Source organism: Papio anubis, chromosome 16 (genome assembly GCF_008728515.1).
Source record: "Papio anubis isolate 15944 chromosome 16, Panubis1.0, whole genome shotgun sequence".
Classification (NCBI taxonomy): Eukaryota; Metazoa; Chordata; class Mammalia; order Primates; family Cercopithecidae; genus Papio; species Papio anubis.
In genome coordinates this window covers 7,033,702-7,053,625 of record NC_044991.1, presented here as the reverse complement: position 1 = coordinate 7,053,625, position 19,924 = coordinate 7,033,702, and the positions used below count along the sequence as shown (strand labels likewise).

Here is a 19,924-nt window from a genome sequence, read left to right as displayed (position 1 = left end):
GTGTCCACCTCCAGTGGAAACGGAAATAAGCTCTGTCCCACCCTCAGAAAAAGGCTCCGTCCATTCTCATTTCCCCCATGGGAACACTTGTGGGGGACATGCCTCCAATGCCTCTCATCCCCATGGCCAGCCCCCACTCAGGGGTTCCCCCCTGGTGAGGCGGTGGTCTCCCAAGACCAGCACCTCCAGCCAGCCTCTCCCCTGAACTGTTTCCTGACTCATCTTCCTAAACCACAGCTCTGTTTGCCCCACAGCCACACTCAAATTCCATTGTTCCTCACTGCCTGGTCAATAACACCTGAAAGCAAGGATCTAGTAAGGGATTGGCCCTACCCTTCCTTTCTGACCCTGGGAGCCCTATGCTACTTCTGATAGAACACCTGTCTCCTTGCAGACAGGTGGTCTGCTGACCAAGAATATCTCCTTCTCCATCTGGACCCATGACAGCTTCCAGCCCTCCCTGGCCCCATGCTCCTGCCTCACCGCCCAGGCCACTTGACTTGCTCTCTGCCCGGGGGTTTTGCACAGTTGTTGCTGTACCATAGTTACCTGTGTGAATGCATTCTGTGCCCTGACAGCTTTCCAAAGATAGGGACCATGTTGTCATCTTTGGATCATCCCAAAGGTCAACTGAGAGGGAGGGCTATGCATTTGCCTACTCTACAAAGATCTGCCTGTCACCCAGCTGAGACAACTAATGTAAGCTGCTCAAACAGAAATGGGCAGGGAGTCTAACTGGACCCTGTGTTGGAACCAATCTTTAAAAAATAAGGATTTTTTAAGAATTTCCAGTTGCTTTTCTAAATTAGACACAAAACAACCCACCTAATTCTAAACTTGGCCAACATTTCAGCCTTCCACTTTGAACAGATGAAAAGCTGGGAAATGGTATGAACTGTTTCATGAGTTTGCCTCCTGAGTGGACACACGATGTTGGTATACCATCCTGGGGGAATGCAGGTGGCTACGGACATATAATGAAGAAAGAGATAATTTGAGGTTGGGTCTGGAACTTGCAAATAGATCACATTGTTAGTGGACTGTGAAACTTAGACATCTATCCAGGGAAGACCATAACTGGGGGCCCAATTCCAAAACAGCTAAATCGAAAATACATTTGACAAATGGAACCAACATCGGATATAATTTTCAGTTTAAGAGACTCTTGGGAAGCTACTCCAAGTTGCTAAAAGTTTGGTTTTTCTTCCCAGAGAATACTTATCTATAAAACAGTTGTGCAACATTAATTTCCATCTATAGGTAATGGGGAGAAACTGCTTTTCCCTTTACCCATTGCATGTCTGCTGAGTGAGGTGTATTAGAGTTAAGTCCTTGGAGAGTGACTTGTTTTGTTAAAACAGTATAAGTTTGGGCTTGAGCTCCCAGGTCCTTGGAAATAGAAACCTCTCAAGTCTGGTATGGATGACGAGCATTTACCCTGGTTCTCCGTGTTGCTGAAGACCAAGGCAACCACCAAGGCTGCTTGCTATGAGCACCAAGGAGCAAGGAACAAGGAAGGACGCAGGAGATGAGACAGATACAACCAAGAGAAAATACTCCCAGCCCCCAGTTACCCTGAAGTAGGAAAGGTTAGGCTGAATTTGCTGCAGCAAGCAACCCTAGTCCTTAAGAACAGAAACCAGCCAGTCTCATGTGCCACTTACCTTGCCCAAAGCTTTTCAAACTCTCTTGGTGTGAGGGGAATATCAAAACCGTACAGTGCGTTCTTTATGTCCCGGCGTCGAAGAATGCCATTGCCCTCGTTATCGGTTTCTAGAAAATTCTACAACAACAGAAGACGGTATTTAGGAATATGTGAAATGTATGTACGACAACAGAAAAGATGTTCAATAGTCAGTATCTGGGACAATCCAAAGCATTTGTATCCCCGTCCACCTCCTTAATCACCTTTTAATCTAAGTTCCAGGTATCCTCATCATTCCTGGAAAGAAAGTGATAGAGCAAAATGGAAACGAGAATTAGGTGTTGGAAGCGGGTGGTTTCTGAGTTGCCTCAGGGGTTTGACCTGGATTCTTCTCCTGATCAACAACTTGGGTTCACAAATGATTAGAAATAAGGGCCAACCAGAGCCCAGGAAATGAGATGGAGGATCCGCATCTCAATGATGGTTTGGTTTTAGCCCTCTGGCTGTAAGAGGGGAAATGAGGGACATTAGACTCCAGCTATTATGACAAGATTATATGGTACCATTTTTATGGCCCTGAGGGGTACAGAAGGTATTGTCAGGCATGTAAAAAGACCACAGACTTAAATAACAGCTAACACATGTGGTTCTCAGCAATGTCTTCAGTTGTTTCCAAGTAATAGCTCATTTAATCTTCTTCATAACAACACGATGAGGTAGATATAATGGGTACATCTACAGAACTCTCTGCAAGCATGAAACTTAATAGTGAAAGAACAAAACATTCCCCTTAAGATCAGGAACAAAGTGAGAATATCTCCATCACCTGCTATTCAACATTGTACTGCAGGATCTCAGCCCGTTTATTTGGACAAGAAAAAGGATAAAAGGTGTAATGATAGGACAGAAATAAATACAATTATTATTATTCACTGACATGATTGTATACATAGGAATACAAAGAATCCACAAATAAATTATTATAAGAGGTGAATTTAGCAAGCAGTCTGGATTCTATATCAACAGGCAAAATCAATCACAGTTTTTATATATCAGACAGGGAAAGTGAAATTTTAAAAGATAACATTTACAAAAGGCATCAAAAATCCAAAGGCCTAGGAATAAATCTGTGATATCTGAGAAATGCCTTTATACAGAAAAGTATAAAACTTTACTGAAAGATATTGAAGAAGATCAAAATAAATGGAGAGACACTATGTTCATGAATTAGAAAACTCAAATATAATAGTAAAGGTGTCATTTTCTTTGTGGAACTTGACAAAGCGATTCAAAACTCTTGAAGAACAAGGTAGAGGGAGTTGCCTACCAATTAATTAAGATGTATCATTAAGTTATAGCGACGACCAAGATGTGATGTAGGTGCCAGCACAGACAAATTTATCAGTGGAACAGAATGAGGAGGTCAGCAGCACCCGCGGGCCATGATGTAGGCAGTGGTGATTCTCAGATCGGCCAGGAGAAAGGGGACTTCACAATGACCAGTGCTGGGACAGCGGGACTTCCATATGGAGGAAATGAGATGGGGTCCCTGCCTCTCAACACTTGGGAAACATCTAGTCCAGATTTCAAGACCTGAATGTGAAAGTTGAAACTGTCAAGCTCCTATAAGAGAGTGTGAGAGAATATCTTCATGACTCCCGGGTAGAATTCTTAAACAAGACCCATAGAGAGATGTTAGTAAATTTGACTACATTAAAAAGAACTTATATTTATCAAAAGACACCATATAAAAAAGGTAAGAACACAGAATACACACTGAGAGATGATAGTTGCACCACACGTCACTTACAAAAGAGCAGGATCCACAGAGCAGTGTACACTATGACCATAGTCACAGTTTCTGCTGACCGATGAGAAAAAGACAAACCAGCATGTAGACTTAAAGTCTCAAGCAAGCACTTCACAATCGAGGAAACCTGACCAATGAATGACCAAGTGAAGATACTCAATCTCACTAATAACTAACAAAATGCCAATCAAATCTGCAATGAGATTCTATTACATATCCACTAGACCAGAAAGAACTAGGAAGTCTGATGGTACCACGTGCTACAGGATTGAGCGGTTTTGACAAAGTCAAAGATATTTACTATCCGGGTCTTTACAGAAAAAGTGTGCTGGCTCCTGGTCTAAGATATTGGCAATATTCTTTTCCTTCACCTGAATGGTGGTTACATGGTGACTACTTTAAACTTATTTAAAGTATACATAGGCATTTTGTATACTTCATAGTAGAGTCATAACTTAAAAAAAAAACAACTATGCTTTAAAAACAATTGGGTCTGTAGGATTTCAGAGTCCCTTTAAAAACACATAGCAGGTCTGGCATGTAAGAAACTTGGAAGTTACCACTCTGTCCCAACAACAAGTAAAAATATGACCAAATTGGAAAATCAACCTCTCTTCTTAAATCATGAGAGAAGTGAAGTTACAGGTCAAATCACTGTCCCCAAAACTGGAGAGGCAGACAGGTGAATACAGAGAATCATAACTTACTGGGACAGACACCCATAAGCAGAAAACTTTACAGGAACTTATGCCAGAAAGACAGAAGTAGAGGGAATAATTCTTAACTCATTCTATGAGACCAGTATTGCCCTAATACCAAAACCAGACGAAGATATTACAAGTAAGGAAAGCTACACACCATTATCTCTCATGAGAGAGAATGTCATTGATAGTTCAGCAGGAATAGCATTGAATCTGTAAATTGCTTTGGACAGTATGGTCTCAAGCTGAGAGCAAAATTAGGAATACAATCCCATTCACAATTGCCACAAAAAGAACAAAATACCTTGGAATATAGCTAATCATGGAAGTGAAAGTTCTCTACAAGGAGAATTACAAACCACTGCTCAAAGAAGTGATGACACAAACAAATGGAAAAACATTCCATGCTCATGGATTGGAAGAATCAATATCATTAAAATGACCACACTGTCCAAAGCAATTTACAGATTCATGGCTATTCCTGTCGAACTACCAATGACATTCTTTACAGAACTAGAAAAAGCTATTTTAAAATTCATATGGGGGCCGGGCGCGGTGGCTCAAGCCTGTAATCCCAGCACTTTGGGAGGCCGAGACGGGCAGATCACGAGGTCAGGAGATCGAGACCATCCCGGCTCACACAGTGAAACCCCGTCTCTACTAAAAAAATACAAAAAACTAGCCAGGCGAGGTGGCGGGCGCCTGTAGTCCCAGCTACTCGGGAGGCTGAGGCAGGAGAATGGCGTAAACCCAGGAGGCGGAGCTTGCAGTGAGCTGAGATCCGGCCACTGCACTCCAGCCTGGGCGACAGAGCGAGACTCCGTCTCAAAAAATAAAAAAATAAAAAATAAAAATAAAAAATAAAATAAAATTCATATGGGACTAGGCGTCGTGGCTCATGCCTATAATCCCAGAACCTTGGGAGGCTGAGGCAGGCAGATCACTTGAGCCCAGGAGTTCAAGACAAGTCTGGGCAACATGGCAAAACCCTGTCTCTACAAAAATTACAAAAAATTAGCTGAGTGTGGTGGCACATGTCTGTGGTCCCAACTATTTGGGAGGCTAAAGTGGAAGGATGGCTTGAGCCTGGTAGGCAGAGGTTACAGTGAGCCAGGATCATGCCACTGCACTCCAGTCTGGGTGACAGAGTGAGGCTCTGTCTCAAAATAAAATAAAATAAAATAAAATTCATATGGAACCAAAAAAGAGTCTAAATAGCCAAGGCAATCCTAAGCAAAATGAATAAAGCTGGAGGCATCAAGTTACCCAATTAAACTATACAGTAACCAAACAGTATGGTACTGGTACAAAAACAGACACATAGAACAGTGGAACAGAATAGAGAGCCCAGAAATAAGACTGCACACCTACAACCATCTGATCTTCAACAAAGCTGACAAAAACCAGTAATGGAGAAAGGACTCCCTATTCAATAAATGGTGCTGGGATAACTGGTTAGCCAAATGCAGAAGATTGAAACTGGGCCCCTTCCTTATAACAAATACCCCTTCCTTATAACAGAAAATAAACTCAAGATGGATAAAAGACTTAAATCTCAAACTCAAAACTATGAAAACCCTGAAAGACAACCTAAGCAATACCATTCCGGACATAGGAACCAACAAAGATTTCATGACGAAAGCAAAATTGACAAATGGGATCTAATTAGATTTGACAGCTTCTGCACAGCAAAACTATCAATAAAGAGACAACCTACAGAATGTGAGGAAAATTTGCAAACTATGCATCTAACAAAGGTCTAACATCCAGCATCTATAAGGAACTTAAACAACCCCATTGAAAAGTGGGCAAAGAACATGCCAGATACTTTTCAAAAGAAGAAATATATGTGGCCAACAAGCACATGAAAAAAAGCTCATCAGTGGTCACTACAGAAATGCAAATCAAAAGCACAATGAGATACCATCTCATACCAGTCAGAATGGCTACTACTAAAAAGTCAGCCGGGCATAGTGGCTCACACCTGTAATCTCAGCACTTTGGGAGGCAGAGGCAGGTGGATCACCTGAGGTCAAGAGTTTGAGACCAGCCTGGCCAACATGGTGAAATCCTGTCTCTACTAGAAACACAAAAAAATTACCCGGGTGTGGTGGCATGCACCTGTAGTCTCAGCTACTCGGGAGGCTGAGGCATGAGGATCACTTGAACCCGGGCGGCGGAGGTTGCATTGAGCCTACATCACACCACTGCACTCCAGCCTGGGTGACAGAGTGAGACTCAATCTCAATTTTTTTAAAAAAGTAAAAGAATAACAGATGCTGGCAAAGTCGCAGAGAAAAGGGAATGCTTATACACTGCTGTATGCCACTGTCGGTGGCAGTGTAAATTAGTCCAACCATTGTGGAAAACAGTGTGGCGATTCCTCAAAGAGCTACCATTCAACCCTGCGATCCCATTACTGGGTATATACCCAAAGAAAGAGAAATCATTCTAAATATGTAAATATAAATATATTTATATAACATAAATATATTACTATCATATATAAATATTTTATATCATATATATAACATAAATATTTTATATCAATATCATATATTTATGTAACTTAAATATATGATATTAATATATATTTAGATAACAAATATATGATACATTTATTAGACTGATTAGATAACAAATATATGATATTAATATCATATATTTATATAAGACAAATATAAAGATACATGCACAGGTATGTTCACTGCAGTAATATTCATGATAGCAAAGACATGGAATCAACCTAAATGCCCATGAACGGTAGACTGGATAAAGAAACTGTGGAATATATACATCATGGAATACTACAAAGTCATACAAAAGAATGAGATCATGTCCTTTGTAGGAACATGAATGGAGCTGGAGGCTAACATTCTTTGAAAACTAATGCAGGAACAGAAAACCAAATACCGCATGTTCTCACTTACAACTGGGAGCTAAATGGTGAGAACACATTGACACAAAGAAGGGAACAATAGGCACTGAGACCTACTTGAGGGTGGAGGGGGAGAAGAGAGGGAAGATTTGGAAAGATAACTATTGGGTATTAAGCTTAGTACCTGGGTGACAAAATAATCTGTATGACAAACCCCCATGGCATGAATTTACTTATATAACAAACCTGCACACGTATCCCTGAACCTAAAATAAAAGTTAAAGAAAACTACAATACCATTTACATTAGCACCCCCCAAAATGAAATACTTAGGTATAAATCTAATAAAACATTAGCCAGGAATGGTGGTGCGCACCTGTTATCCCAGCTACTTGGGAGGCTGAGGTAGGAGGACCGCTTGAGGCCAGGAATTCCAAACCAGCCTGGTCTTATTTACAAGAGCTCTTATATGCAAGAGCTATATAATGAAAACTACAAAACTCTGATGAGAAATGTTTTATGTTTGCAAAACCTAAATAGAGATATTCCATGTTTATGGATAGGAAGGCTCAATAGCATCAAATATAGGTTCAATTCAATCCCAATCAAAATCCCAGCAAATTGTTTTGTAGAGATCCATAAACTTACTCTAGTTTATATGGAGATGCAAAAACTTAGAATAGCCAACACAATACTGAAAAAACAACAACAACAACAACAACAAACTTGGAGAACTGACACTACATGATGTCAAGATTTACTATAAAGCTACAGTAATCATGACAGTGATATTGGTTAAAGAAAAGACAAATAGAGCAGGGGAACACAATAGAGAGTCCAGAAACAGACCCACATAATCAACATATCCTTGACAAAGGGGCAAAAGCAATTCAACAGAGCGAAGGCAGTCTTTTCAACAAATGGTGCAGGAACAATTGGACATCTACCTTCAAATAAATGAATCTAGACACAGACCTTATACCCTTCACAAAAATTAACTCAAATGGATTACAAACCTAACTGTAAGATACAAAACTATAAAACTCTTGTAAGATAACATAGGAGAAAATTTAGATGATCTTGAGTTTGGCAGTGACTTGTTAGATATAATCCAAGAAAGAAAGAATTCATGAGCTGGGCCTTCATTAAAATTAAAAATATCTGCTCTGCAAAAGACACTGTCATGAAAATGAAAGACAAGCCACAGACTGGGAGAAAATATGCATGAAAGATATATCTGATAAAGGACTCTTAAAACCCAACAAGAAGAAGAAAAGAAACAGTCCAATTAAAAAATGGGCCCAAAACTTAACAGATACATCACTAAAGTATATACGGAAAGATGGCAAATAAGCATAAGAAAAGATGCTCCATATCATATATCATCAGAAACATGCAAATTAAACAGCAATGAGATACCACTACACCCCTATTAGAATGGCCAAAATCTAGAACACTGACAACACTAAATGCTAGTGAGGATGTGGAGCAACAGGAACTCTCATTCCACGGCTTGACTGCAGAAACCAAGGCCTTGCCAACCCACCTGTCACTCACCCTCCAACAGTGTTTATCACTATTTTTTTCACAGCACTGATCTGCTTTGTTGCTCATTGACTGTCACCTCCACTGGTGCGTGATCTCCATGAGATGGGATCAGAATGACCGTGGTTACCACTACATCCCAGTGCATTACTGGTGCACAATATGTGCTGAATAAATCCAAGCAGGGAAGGATGAAGCTGGAAAGGGCCCTGGAATTGGCCCTCAGGAGTCCCTGGGGTCCACAGAGAGCAGCAGCAGCAGATGAGGGCCAGGAGGCTGGTCTGACCGTCCTGAGAGGGCAGACTGCAGGATGGGAGGAGAAAGAGACCAGGAGAAGATTGGCAACTGGGAGTGTGGAGGAAGGAAGAGAGAGTCTAGGGTCAGCTGAGAGACAAGGCTGGCTGGAGAGCAAAGGGTCTCATCTCTTTTTAAGCCAGACCCAAGTGAGAGGAAGGTTAAAGAGAAGTTGGTAGAGAAGGTGTGGAGGATGATGCCAAATAGTGCACCCTGCTTTCTTCTCAGCTGGTGTTCACTGGGTCAGGTGCAGTTTCTAGTGCAGACCCTGCCCTGAACCCCTGAACTTGGAGGGCCGCTCTGAAAGTGGGCCACACAGAGCTCCAGTCTGTGTGATTGCTTGGCGTGGGCCAGCGCAGACAGTTCACTCCATAGAGGGCACAATATAGACAGTCGACTCTATGGAGCCCACAGCACAGACCGTCCACTCTGTGGAGTCTGGAAGGCACAGACCGGGCTCCCACTTGGGAGCCCGCTGCACAGACCGGCCCACCTGTGTGGGAGTCTACCGCACAGACAGTCCACTCTATAGAGCCGCGGCACAGACAGTCCACTCTGAGCGGGACAGGAGGCTGCGTAGAGACAGTCCCAAGAGGTCAGCAGCACTTCAAAGACAAACCTTCGTTTTGGGCACAGGCCAAGAAAGAGCAAACACAGAAAGAAAATGACCAAATGAAACGAAGTGGAGATATTTTTCAAAATAATGTGAAATTATTTCCATAATGCAGTTTTAAAAATACTTATTAGAGGGAAGCTATTGCCTTCCTGTTGCATTATAAAGTGGTGATCTCACAGCCTAGATTTCAGGACAAACTCGGTTTTGCACGTGCAGTTCTATTATCCTGTAGGTCTGGCTGTCATTGGCCCTGTTGGATTAGACAGCCCCATCTCAATACCATAATCACAGTTTACATGATTATACATGGAGGGTATCTGCCTTATACATGTGCTTCTATAATTTTGGCAAGACAGGAAGAAACAGTTCTTTAAAATTTATGTTTATATTGTATAAAATTAAGTACAACAGCATCTTATATTTTTCACGTGTTAGGTTGGTGAAAAGAAATTGTGGTTTTTCCATTAAAGTAATGGCCAAAACCGTGATGACTTTTGCACCAACCGAATACATTTTTAACTCATATCAAGCCTGAGGTAATGCCAGGAATTTCTGTTCATGTAACTCCAACAATTCCTTATCTTTCTAAACCTCACCTGACCTTGAATGTGAGAATTTAGTTTGAAAAAATCTTTTAAGAATAGCAGGAGTCCCCACACTGGGTATACAGAATTGTTTTCCCATCTTAGCAGCTGGATCTGAACAGCTTCATCATCCCAGTGATCTTGAAACATTGAAATAGATTTTCTTTCCTTTTAAGGAAATAATCATTTTCTTACCTTAGACAAGTCTGACCATCTGTTTTTTGCTTTGGTAACAAGATACTGATGAGCCTGTTCACAAGCTAGTTCTGAATCCGCGACCTTCTGTTTTGGTCTTAAAAGAAAAAAAAATAATAAATAACTGTGTTTAAATTTAATGGGTTCATTAATCTCCCAAGGGGTTTCCCTATCCCCCCTGTTTGTTTCAAGGATACCATTAAAGTCTGTTATTTCACATCTGGTTTAACTTAATTCTTAAAATACAGTCTTATTTCTCCAGCTGCATGTCAGGGAAGTCTTCTTAAATTGTGTAAGTCCTTGTTTATTTTCAGATAAATGCTATTCAACTTTTTTTTTTCAGCACACAAAACAAACAGGGCTCATTTATTCTCAGAAGGGGGAAAACACAATGTAACATTAAGTGTCTTGGGAGGAAAACAGCTAAAAACTTTTATTTCTGAATTTGCAAGTTGGAGAGATAATGGAGACTACAGGAAATGGTTGAGAAACACTGGGGGAACTTCTCAGCTCATTTTCCAAGGTGAGGATTGTAGGATTTAAAGATAGGGCTGGGCGTGCTGGCTCACGCCTGTAATCCCAACACTTTGGGAGGTCAAGGCGGGTGGATGACTTGAGGTCAAGAGTTCGAGATCAGCCTGGCCAAACATGGTGAAACCCCGCCTCTACTAAAAATACAAAAATGAGCTGGACATGGTAGAAACATGCCTGTAATCCCAGCTACTCGGGAGGCTGAGGCAGGAGCATTGCTTGAACCTGGGAGGTGGAGTTGGCAGTGAGCTGAGATCATGTCATTGCACTGCAGTCTGGGGGACAGTGCGAGACTCTATCTCAAAAATAAAAATAAATAAAAAGGATCAAAATTCTGTCATATTTACTCACAGGATGGACACTTAAAAAAAGACCCTGTGCTCACAGGTCCCTGCTAGGCCACAGTAAAGCACAATAAAGGCTGAGGCTGGAGGGGCTGGGATGCCCTGGATCTTTCCACGCACTAGAACAAATTAGGAATGGAGGAAAATGTGTAAAGCCCGTGTGCACACCCACCCTGGCACCCAGCCAGTGTAAACTGCAGTCACTGTGATTTTCCTTCTCCACCTGACTCCCCCTGCCCTTGACAGTGCTGTCTCTCCCCACTCTCTTCTGAGAGGTCATCTCTTCCGACGTCCCCAACTACAGCCTTGACGCTGCTTGCCTATGAGTCTGCACCACCGGTACTACACCCTCACCTGCTTTTCTGTGCCATCTTTCTCCAACTGCCTACCGGACTCTGCAGAATCATGGAATTTCGAGGGTGGAAAGGGATCCAAACTCAACCAGCCAATCCCCTCTCACTACTTGACCATGTAAGGCTTTGGAAGATTGATGGAATTATGTTGCATTTTTACAATTTTTGCTTAAAAGGACTGTAAGTCCTAATGATGTCTATTGCCCTGCCTTCACGTTTAGACTCCTCCTAAATCCCACCTGCACCAGAGGACTCACCTGAGCCTCCCCAAAGTGCTGTCAGAGAGCCCGTGAGGGGCATGTGCTATCTCAGCAAAGTCAGTGGATCCCAGTTGATTTCACTGTCGAAACGCATATCCAAACAGCCCTAGGCCCCCTGCTTTCCACACCCTGATTTCTTTTCCAGGTTATAAGGCTTGATTATTTCCTTAATTATCCATGAGCAAACCAATGAATCCTACTGCTTTTCCATCTATTTTCCCCTTTCTCATTTTACATACTTGTCCCTCTCGAGAGATCAGGAGGTTTTCCGGTGGTTACTTAATTCCTCTCCTACTGCCCAGCTTGTTAAATCTTGACAATCAGTCAGATCCAGCCTTCCTTCCTATCAGCCAGCTCCTCAGTCACAGATTCATAGGAACAGTCGCTATGTGCTGCTCTAGGCCCTGCAGACACAATGACTAGCAATGCGGACAGAGTCCACATTCCGAAGGAGCTTACACTGTGATGCAGAAACTTACAACAAACACACAAGAAAAATAAGTGACTCGGCTGGGCGCGGTGGCTCATGCCTGTAATCCCAGCACTTTGAGAGGCTGAGGTGGCCAGATCACAAGGTCAGGAGTTCGAGACCAGACTGGCCAACATGGTGAAACCCCGTCTCTACTAAAAATACAAAAATTAGCTGGGCATGGTGGTGCACGCCTATAATCCCAGCTACTTGGGAGGTTGAGACAGAAGAATCACCGGAATCTGGGAGGCGAAGTTTGCAGTGAGCTGAGATCATGCCACTGCACTCCAGTCTGGGTGACAGAGTGAGACTCCATCTCAAAAAAAAGAAAGAAAAGAGAGAGAGAGAGAGAAAAGAGAAGAGAAGAGAAGAGAAGAGAAAGAAAAGAAAAGAAAAGAATAGAAAACAAAAGAAAAGAAGAAAAGAAAAGAAAGAGACTCAGATAACTTCAGATACTGCATGGGACCCAGAATGATGGGGCGGGGGCGACTTCGTCAGGAAGACCAGGGAGCGGCTCTTTGACAGCTGCGTGAAGACCTCAGGGAACACACTCCATCCAGGCAGTACCAGGGTCTTGGGAGGTGCTTCCGGTCCCAGTTAGGATGGAGTAGGCACACTTCACCCTTTCTCTCCTTCTTACGACAACCCAACATCCTACACAGAATACAAAATGCAACTATCTGAGGACACTAAAAGGTAAATAATAAGAGGCTAATAGAAAGAGAAATAAAAACTTGAAGAATGACAAAGTTATGAGTTTCATGGGGCTTTCCTCCCATGTTCCCAGCTTAAGAGTCAAGAGCAGTCCTAATTCTGGAACTGTGCAGCAGATGTGAACAGAAAAAGGTCCAAAAGAAAGGCTGACTTTCTGACCAAAGAGCTAGGACAGGATGGAGGGCCTCTTCAGGAGACAGCGGCAGGAATTCCCGTTTTTGTCTCTGTTTACTCTCCCAGCCCAATTCTGAGACTGCACTTTTGTAGTGGTGCCCATGATAGCAGTGGCCAAAACGTTAAAATTTTCTCTAACTAGAAAAAATGAGAAAAAGGGTTCCTGTGATTCAAGGAATGTTGGGAAATCCATGTTAATTTTCTCTCTCTCTCTTTTTTTTTTTTCCTCTCACTAGGGCCCTGAAGGTGAGCCTCATCATGAGACATGAATAGCAACACAGATAAGCTAAAACCTAAGATTTTCTAGCCAGAAGATGCAGAAAAGTAGCCCTTAGAGGCTACAGAGTGTGGGGGAGATCATAGAGAAGAGAGAGTTAGAGGAAGGGACATCTGTGCAGGAAGTTCCAGGTTCACCTCTGATGTGTGCAGGTGTAGAACTGACCCCAAGCAGCATAGCAACAGGCTTTGAGAACATGACTACTGTGTAGTTAAGACTGACTTCTGGGTGGTGCACACGTGGGCTTCCCTGAAGAGTACTGCGATGACTTTGAAAACAAAATTGACATTAAAATCACAGAAGGCACGTTAGGACTTGCAGTCTAAAACTAACTAGGCTGATTGCCTGCTAAAATAATGACCAAAAAAAAAAAAAAAAAAAACAACACACTACAGAGGATTTTAACAGAACCAGAGTGTCATAACAAAACAGTTAAAGTATCTAGGATACAGTCCAAAGTGATATAAAAAACCAGAAAAATCTCAATAATGCTCAAGGTAAAAGGCAACAGATACCAACCCCAAGATGAACTAGACGTTGAAATTATCAGATTGTAAAGCAGCTATTATATTCATGGAGTAAGAGCAAACAAACTTGAAAGAAAGAAGAAGGAAAAAGGAAATAACCAAAATACAGTAACTGAAATGACATTCACTGGATTGGCTCAGCGGCAGAATGGAATGACAGAGGAGTCAGCAAACTTGAAAACTCATGAATAGAAATCTCTCATACTGAACAAAAGAGAAAATAAAAATAACATAGTCTCAGAGATACAAAACCTGTGATACAAAACCAAAAGGTCTAAGCTTCATGTCATTGAGGTACCAAAAGGAGAAGAAAAAGATGGGTACAGAAAAAGTATTTTTAAAAATAATAGCTGAAAACACCACAAATTTGGCATAAAACATAAATTTACAGATTTAAGAAGCTCAGTAAATCCAAAAAGAGATTAAAAAAAAAAGAACAAACAAAAACCACCAAAAAACCCACCGTCAAACAAATCAAATCATAAATTATACTCAATTGTCTGAAAAATTAAAGATTAAAAAAAATATCTATAGTAGTGTGAATGGCCTGGTATGGTGGCTCGTGCCTGTGATCCAAGCACTTTGGGAGCCTGAGATGGGAGGATTGCTTGAACTCAGGAGTTCGAGACCAGCATGGGCAACATGACAAGACCCTGTCTCTAGAAAAAATACAAAATGTAGGCATGATGGTGCTCACCTGTGATTGCAGCTACTTGGGAGGCTGAGGTGGATCACTTGGACCTGGGAGGTCAAGGTTGCAGTGAGCTGTGATCGCACCGCTGCACTCCAGTCTGGGTGACAGAGTGAGAGATCTAGTTAAAAAAAGAGAAGAAAAGAGAAGAGAAGAAAAGAAGCCTGGGAAAAATGGCATATTAAATATGAGAAAATGGAATATTTGCATACTTCTTGCCACAGATTATGGAGGCCATAAGACCATGGAACAACATTTTTAAAGTGCTGGAACAAAAGAATTATCAACCCCAAACTCTATATCCAGCAAAAATATCTTTCAAGAATAAAGAGTAAATAAAGATATTATAAATTGAACAAAACTAAGACAATTTGTCTCCAACAGACCTGCTCTAAAAGATGTCCTATAGGAAGTTCTTCAGGGGAAGAAGAATGATAGCTGAAAGAAACTTAGAACTTCAGAAAGAGAAGAATAGCAACAGAAGTGGTAAATACCTAGGAAATTATAATACACATTTTTTTCTCAGAGTTTAAAATACATGAAGCATAAATTAATAGTACTAGAAAAAGAAATAGACAAACTCAAAAGTATTGCTGGAGACTTCAACACTCCTCTCTTAGTAATTGATAGAATAAGGAGACAGAAAATAATCAAGAATATAGAAGACCTAAACAACACTAATAACCAACTTGATCTGACGTTTACAGAACACTCCACCCAACAGCACCAGAATACACATTATTTTCAAGTATACACAGAATATTTACCAAGACAGACCATATCCAGGGTCATAAAACAAACCTTAACTAATTAAAAAGAATTAACATCACACAAGATATGTTCTCTGACCACAACAGAATTAAATTATAATCAATAACAGAACAATATTTAAACACTATGCTTTTTTTTTTTTTTTTTTTTTTTGAGACAGAGTCTCACTCTGTCACCCAGGCTGGAGTGCAGTGGTGCAACCTCGGCTCACTGCAATCTCCACCTCCCAGGTTCAAGCAATTCTTCTGTCTCAGCCTCCCGAGTAGCTGAAATTATAGGCACCCACCACCACACCTGGCTGGCTTATTTATTTTTGTCTCTTTAGTAGAGACGGGATTTTGCCATGCTGACTAGACTGGTCTTGAACTCCTGATCTTAAGGGATCTGCCCACCTCAGCCTCCCAAAGTGCTGGGATTACAGGCATGAGCCACCACATCTGGCCTGAACACTAGGCAAATATTTTGAAATTAAACAACACACTTCTAAACAATCCATGGATCTAAGAGGAAGTCTTAAGGGAAATTAGAAAATAATTTGAAATGAATAGAAATAAAAACTACAACATATCCAAATTTGTGAAATGCAGCTACATCAGTGCCTACAGGGAAATACATTACATTAATGGTTTATATGAGAGAAAAAAGGACTCAAATAAAAACTATGGGTTTCCAATTTAAGAAATATAAAAGAGAAACTGAATCCAAAACAAGCAGAAAGAAGGAAATAATAAAGACCAAAAATCAATAAAATTGAAATCAGAAAAATAGAGAAAAATCAATAAAACAAAAGCTAGTTCTTTTAAAAGATCTATGAAAGTGAGAAGACTTAGCTGAGCTGAAGAAGAAAGGAGAAAAGAGATCAACTATGAAAGTCATAAATGAAATAAGGAATCTCACTAAATACTTCACAGATACTTAAAAAACAATAAAAGAACATTATGAACCATATTAATTCCATGAATTTGACAACTCTGATGACCAACATCTTGAAAGATGCAAATTAGCAAAACTCACTTGAGACGAAATAGAAACTCTGAATAATCCAATAACTATTAAATTAACTGGATTTATAGTTACAAACCTTCCAACAAAGGACGTTCCAGGACTTGATGACTTCACTGGTTAATTCAATCAAATGTCTAAGAAAGAATAACAATTCTACACAATACAGAAAATGGAAGAGAAAGGAATATTCCTAAGTCATTTTATGAGGTTAACAGGGCCATGTTACCAAAATCACGATTGGTATTAATGACTTTTATTATTCTTAGATGTCTTCCAAAATAAATCACTTATTTTATTTATTATTATTATTTTTTAATAAAATAAAGCTCATTCTGGCCAGGTGCAGTGACTCATGCCTGTAATTCCAGCAATCTGGGAGGCCAAGGCAGGTAGACCACCTGAGGTCAGGAGTTTGAGACCAGCCTGGCCAACATGGTGAAACCCCGTCTCTACTAAAAACACAAAAAATTAGCCGGGCGTGTAGTTCCAGCTACTTGGGAGGCTGAGGCAGAAGAATCGCTTGAACCTAGGAGGCGGAGGTTGCAGTAAGCCGAGATGGCGCCATTGCACTCCAGCCTGGGTGACAAGAGCGAAACTCTGTCTCAAAACAAACAAACAATTCATTCTATTTTGCAATTATCATCTGAATCCATTAAACCCTCTTATATATCTATGACAAGTTATGTGGTCTTAGTGATGTTGATTTTAATCTTACTATATCTAACCTAAATAATATACTATATTATCCTAAATATTTCATTATTACTCTTCAACTGTTCCCAGCTTTGCCAAAGAGAGAGAGAGAGAGAGAGAGAGAGAGAGAGAGAGAACAACAAAACCAAAATGATAGAATCACCTGTTGAAATGAACCACCACTAGGACGTCACCCTTCAGTGTTCTTGCTGCAGTGCCCAAAGTTCTACAGTATTTCTCAAGAGTGTATAAAAGAAGACAACGACACCATGCTTGGGGTGTTGTATTAGATTTCACTGAATGCAGCTGGAAATTCAGAATTCCTTCTTTATGCCCAAATGGCTAAGGGAAGAAAATCTGAGATAGGAAGAGATTTCACAATTATGAGATGATTCAGAAGAGAAAGGCATATAGAGACAGAACAGCACTCTAGATTCCAAAGATGATGGTGACATTGATCACATCAGCCAAAGCGCTTGATGACTGAATGATATATTTCTAAGGATAGAAAGGAAATTTGGTATTTTCATTCAGTTAGTCATCCAACACGAAGGAGCTGATCATGCGGTATTTGGCGATGGACTATCTAATTTTGCTAAAAGGACACATGAGAATTTTCTTTCATCTTTTAGGACGTTTGTGCATCAAAATGTACTCCATGCAGGCTGTAAGTGGATAAATGGTCAAGGCAAGTGTGTTTTAAATAAGGACTGGAAGGGAATTGAAGAAGTAGAAAAAAAAAGGAATAAGTCATTGGACCAATCATTCTACTTGGTATTTATATATCTTAAAATGAAAATGTTTCGCAGTTATGAAGCTAACAAGATAGTGTCCTCTTTTCAGCAAGGTTATGAACTCTCAACGTTTTCCAAAGTATTGTGTTTTTATGATGTGGGTGGAAAGTGAAGACCCAGAGAGCAGAGGGGCCCAACCAAGAGGGCAGGAAGGCTTCTAGAAAGGGGTGGTATCCAGGTCTGCGTGGTGGTGGAGGTGGAATAGGGCAGGCTTTCCAGGCAGAGGAGGTAGCCCCTCCCAACAAGCTCCTGGCCTCAAATGCCTGCCCCACTGCTCATTATCTGTGTCCTTGTGGACACATCTTCAACTGTTCTCTGAGACCCCACTCCTTCATCTGTGAAGCTAGCTGGGAATGCCTTCTTTCAGGGCTGCTGGGGTATTAAAGGACATGTCTTCAGGAAACACAGCACAGCGCCTGGCCAAGGGGGGCTTAGCTTTCTGAAGCAGTGCCTTGGTTTGGATCCACCAGACCCCGGGGACCAAGCCAGGTCTCACTGGGCTGCAGCCTCTCCTCCTTTGTGTCCACACTCCACTCTGGGGCACAGAAAGATCTTTCTAAAGCACAGTGTGACTCCCTCACTCCATAGCATACGCCTCCCCTGCCTACCGATAGAAGGTGATGTCCTTCACAGCCTACCCTCCTGCCCTCCTGGCCTCCTCCCCAACCAGGCCCACCATGCAGGTGGATCCCACACATGCATCCTCTCCCCATTTCCCGAATGTGCTCAACACCCCCGCCTGCCTCTGTGATCTCGCAAATGTTCTTCCCTGGCCTGGAATGACCCTTCCTCTAGCCTGCACCTGGCAAACTCTTACTCAAACTTCAAGACCCAGCTCAAATGTCCCTCCTTTTCCTGAGCAACTCACAGGTGCCTCCTGCTCCTGTGGCACTTAGTCATCCTCTATTTTGTACCTGCCTTATACTCGACCCTGAGCCCCTCCAAAGGAGCATCTGGGTCTTATTCATTGTTGTACTATCTAATTCTGTGACAATGTCTAGCATATACTAGGCCCTTAATAAGTATTTGATGAATGAGCATATACATACAAGTAATAAGGTTGAGTCGTCTGAATGGGAAAACTGCACTTTGTGGTTGAAATTTTCCATGTTCGTTCTGCAGAGAATGGAAAATGAACTTTCTCCAGAGAATTTTTCGGGAAGAATTGTGTTTGTTTGTTTAAATGTGAGGCAGTGAAGTCTCATATTAAAGCTCCTGAGAATCTGAGCCGTGGGAAGCAGGTGTCCAACTTACGTGTTAGATGATCTTTTTGCTATCATCATTTTCTTTATTGCTTGCTTTTTTATTTATTTTTTTTAGTGTAGACAAAATAAAACCTATGAATTCGGGAGGAAGAATCGGCGTGCAAGATCAGAGGGCCTTGTGCAGCCTACCCAAGTGTCACAACAGTCTGGCACAGTGGCTGTGGCTTCCAGGGCTCCATTCTCAGGGAGCTGCCCTTGCCTAGGTAGAAGCAATAAATGTCTAGAACCCCTGGGGACTGTGAGTGCCTCAAGGGCAAAACAGCATAGTGAGTGTCACTATGATGCTGTATCATCACATCAGAAGACACACCTCGGTACTAGCATAGCACACAGCATTTCACAATTACTCATGTAATAATAATTGGTCAAGGAGGAGCTGACTAGCTACTTCATTCATGCATGTCGGCTCTCAGCAGATCTCAGCAGGGAGCCAATGGGGACAGGCGATCCCCTGCTGCCACTGTTGGATGGGGTTGGATGGTAGCCCCATTGTGCCTTCAAGGAGTGTACGTGCTCCCTGGGAGACAACACTGAGTTGGAGCTCAGCTGGACACTGAGATTCTCCTGGCTGGGAGTGAGGCCATATAGGCTGGGCAGGGGCCTAGGGGGCAGCACTGCCCGGGGAGGGTCTGGAGGAGGTTCTTGCGTCCCCTGAGGCAGTTGGCACAGATAGCTTCTCAGCGCCTGTCAATTATTACGAGACGGTCTGTGTTCCCCAAATTCACACCCATCACCTAGATTAACATCTGGATGTGAAGAGCAGGTAGGAGGCATCAGTTCCCGAAGAA

General features: G+C 41.7%; 1 protein-coding gene across 7 annotated transcripts in view; it reads right to left on the bottom strand.

Moving 5' to 3' along the window:
* Window positions 1–19,924, bottom strand: part of EFCAB6 (EF-hand calcium binding domain 6) — a 306,691-nt gene that overhangs the window by 86,372 nt on the left and 200,395 nt on the right. For all 7 annotated transcript variants that reach the window (XM_003905667.4, XM_031656221.1, XM_021921653.2 and 4 more), the window contains 2 exons: window positions 10,269–10,365; window positions 1,665–1,783 (listed from right to left, as the gene is read on the bottom strand). In XM_003905667.4, coding sequence (XP_003905716.2) covers window positions 1,665–1,783; window positions 10,269–10,365 — 216 coding nt within the window. The remainder of the gene's footprint in view (window positions 1–1,664; window positions 1,784–10,268; window positions 10,366–19,924) is intronic.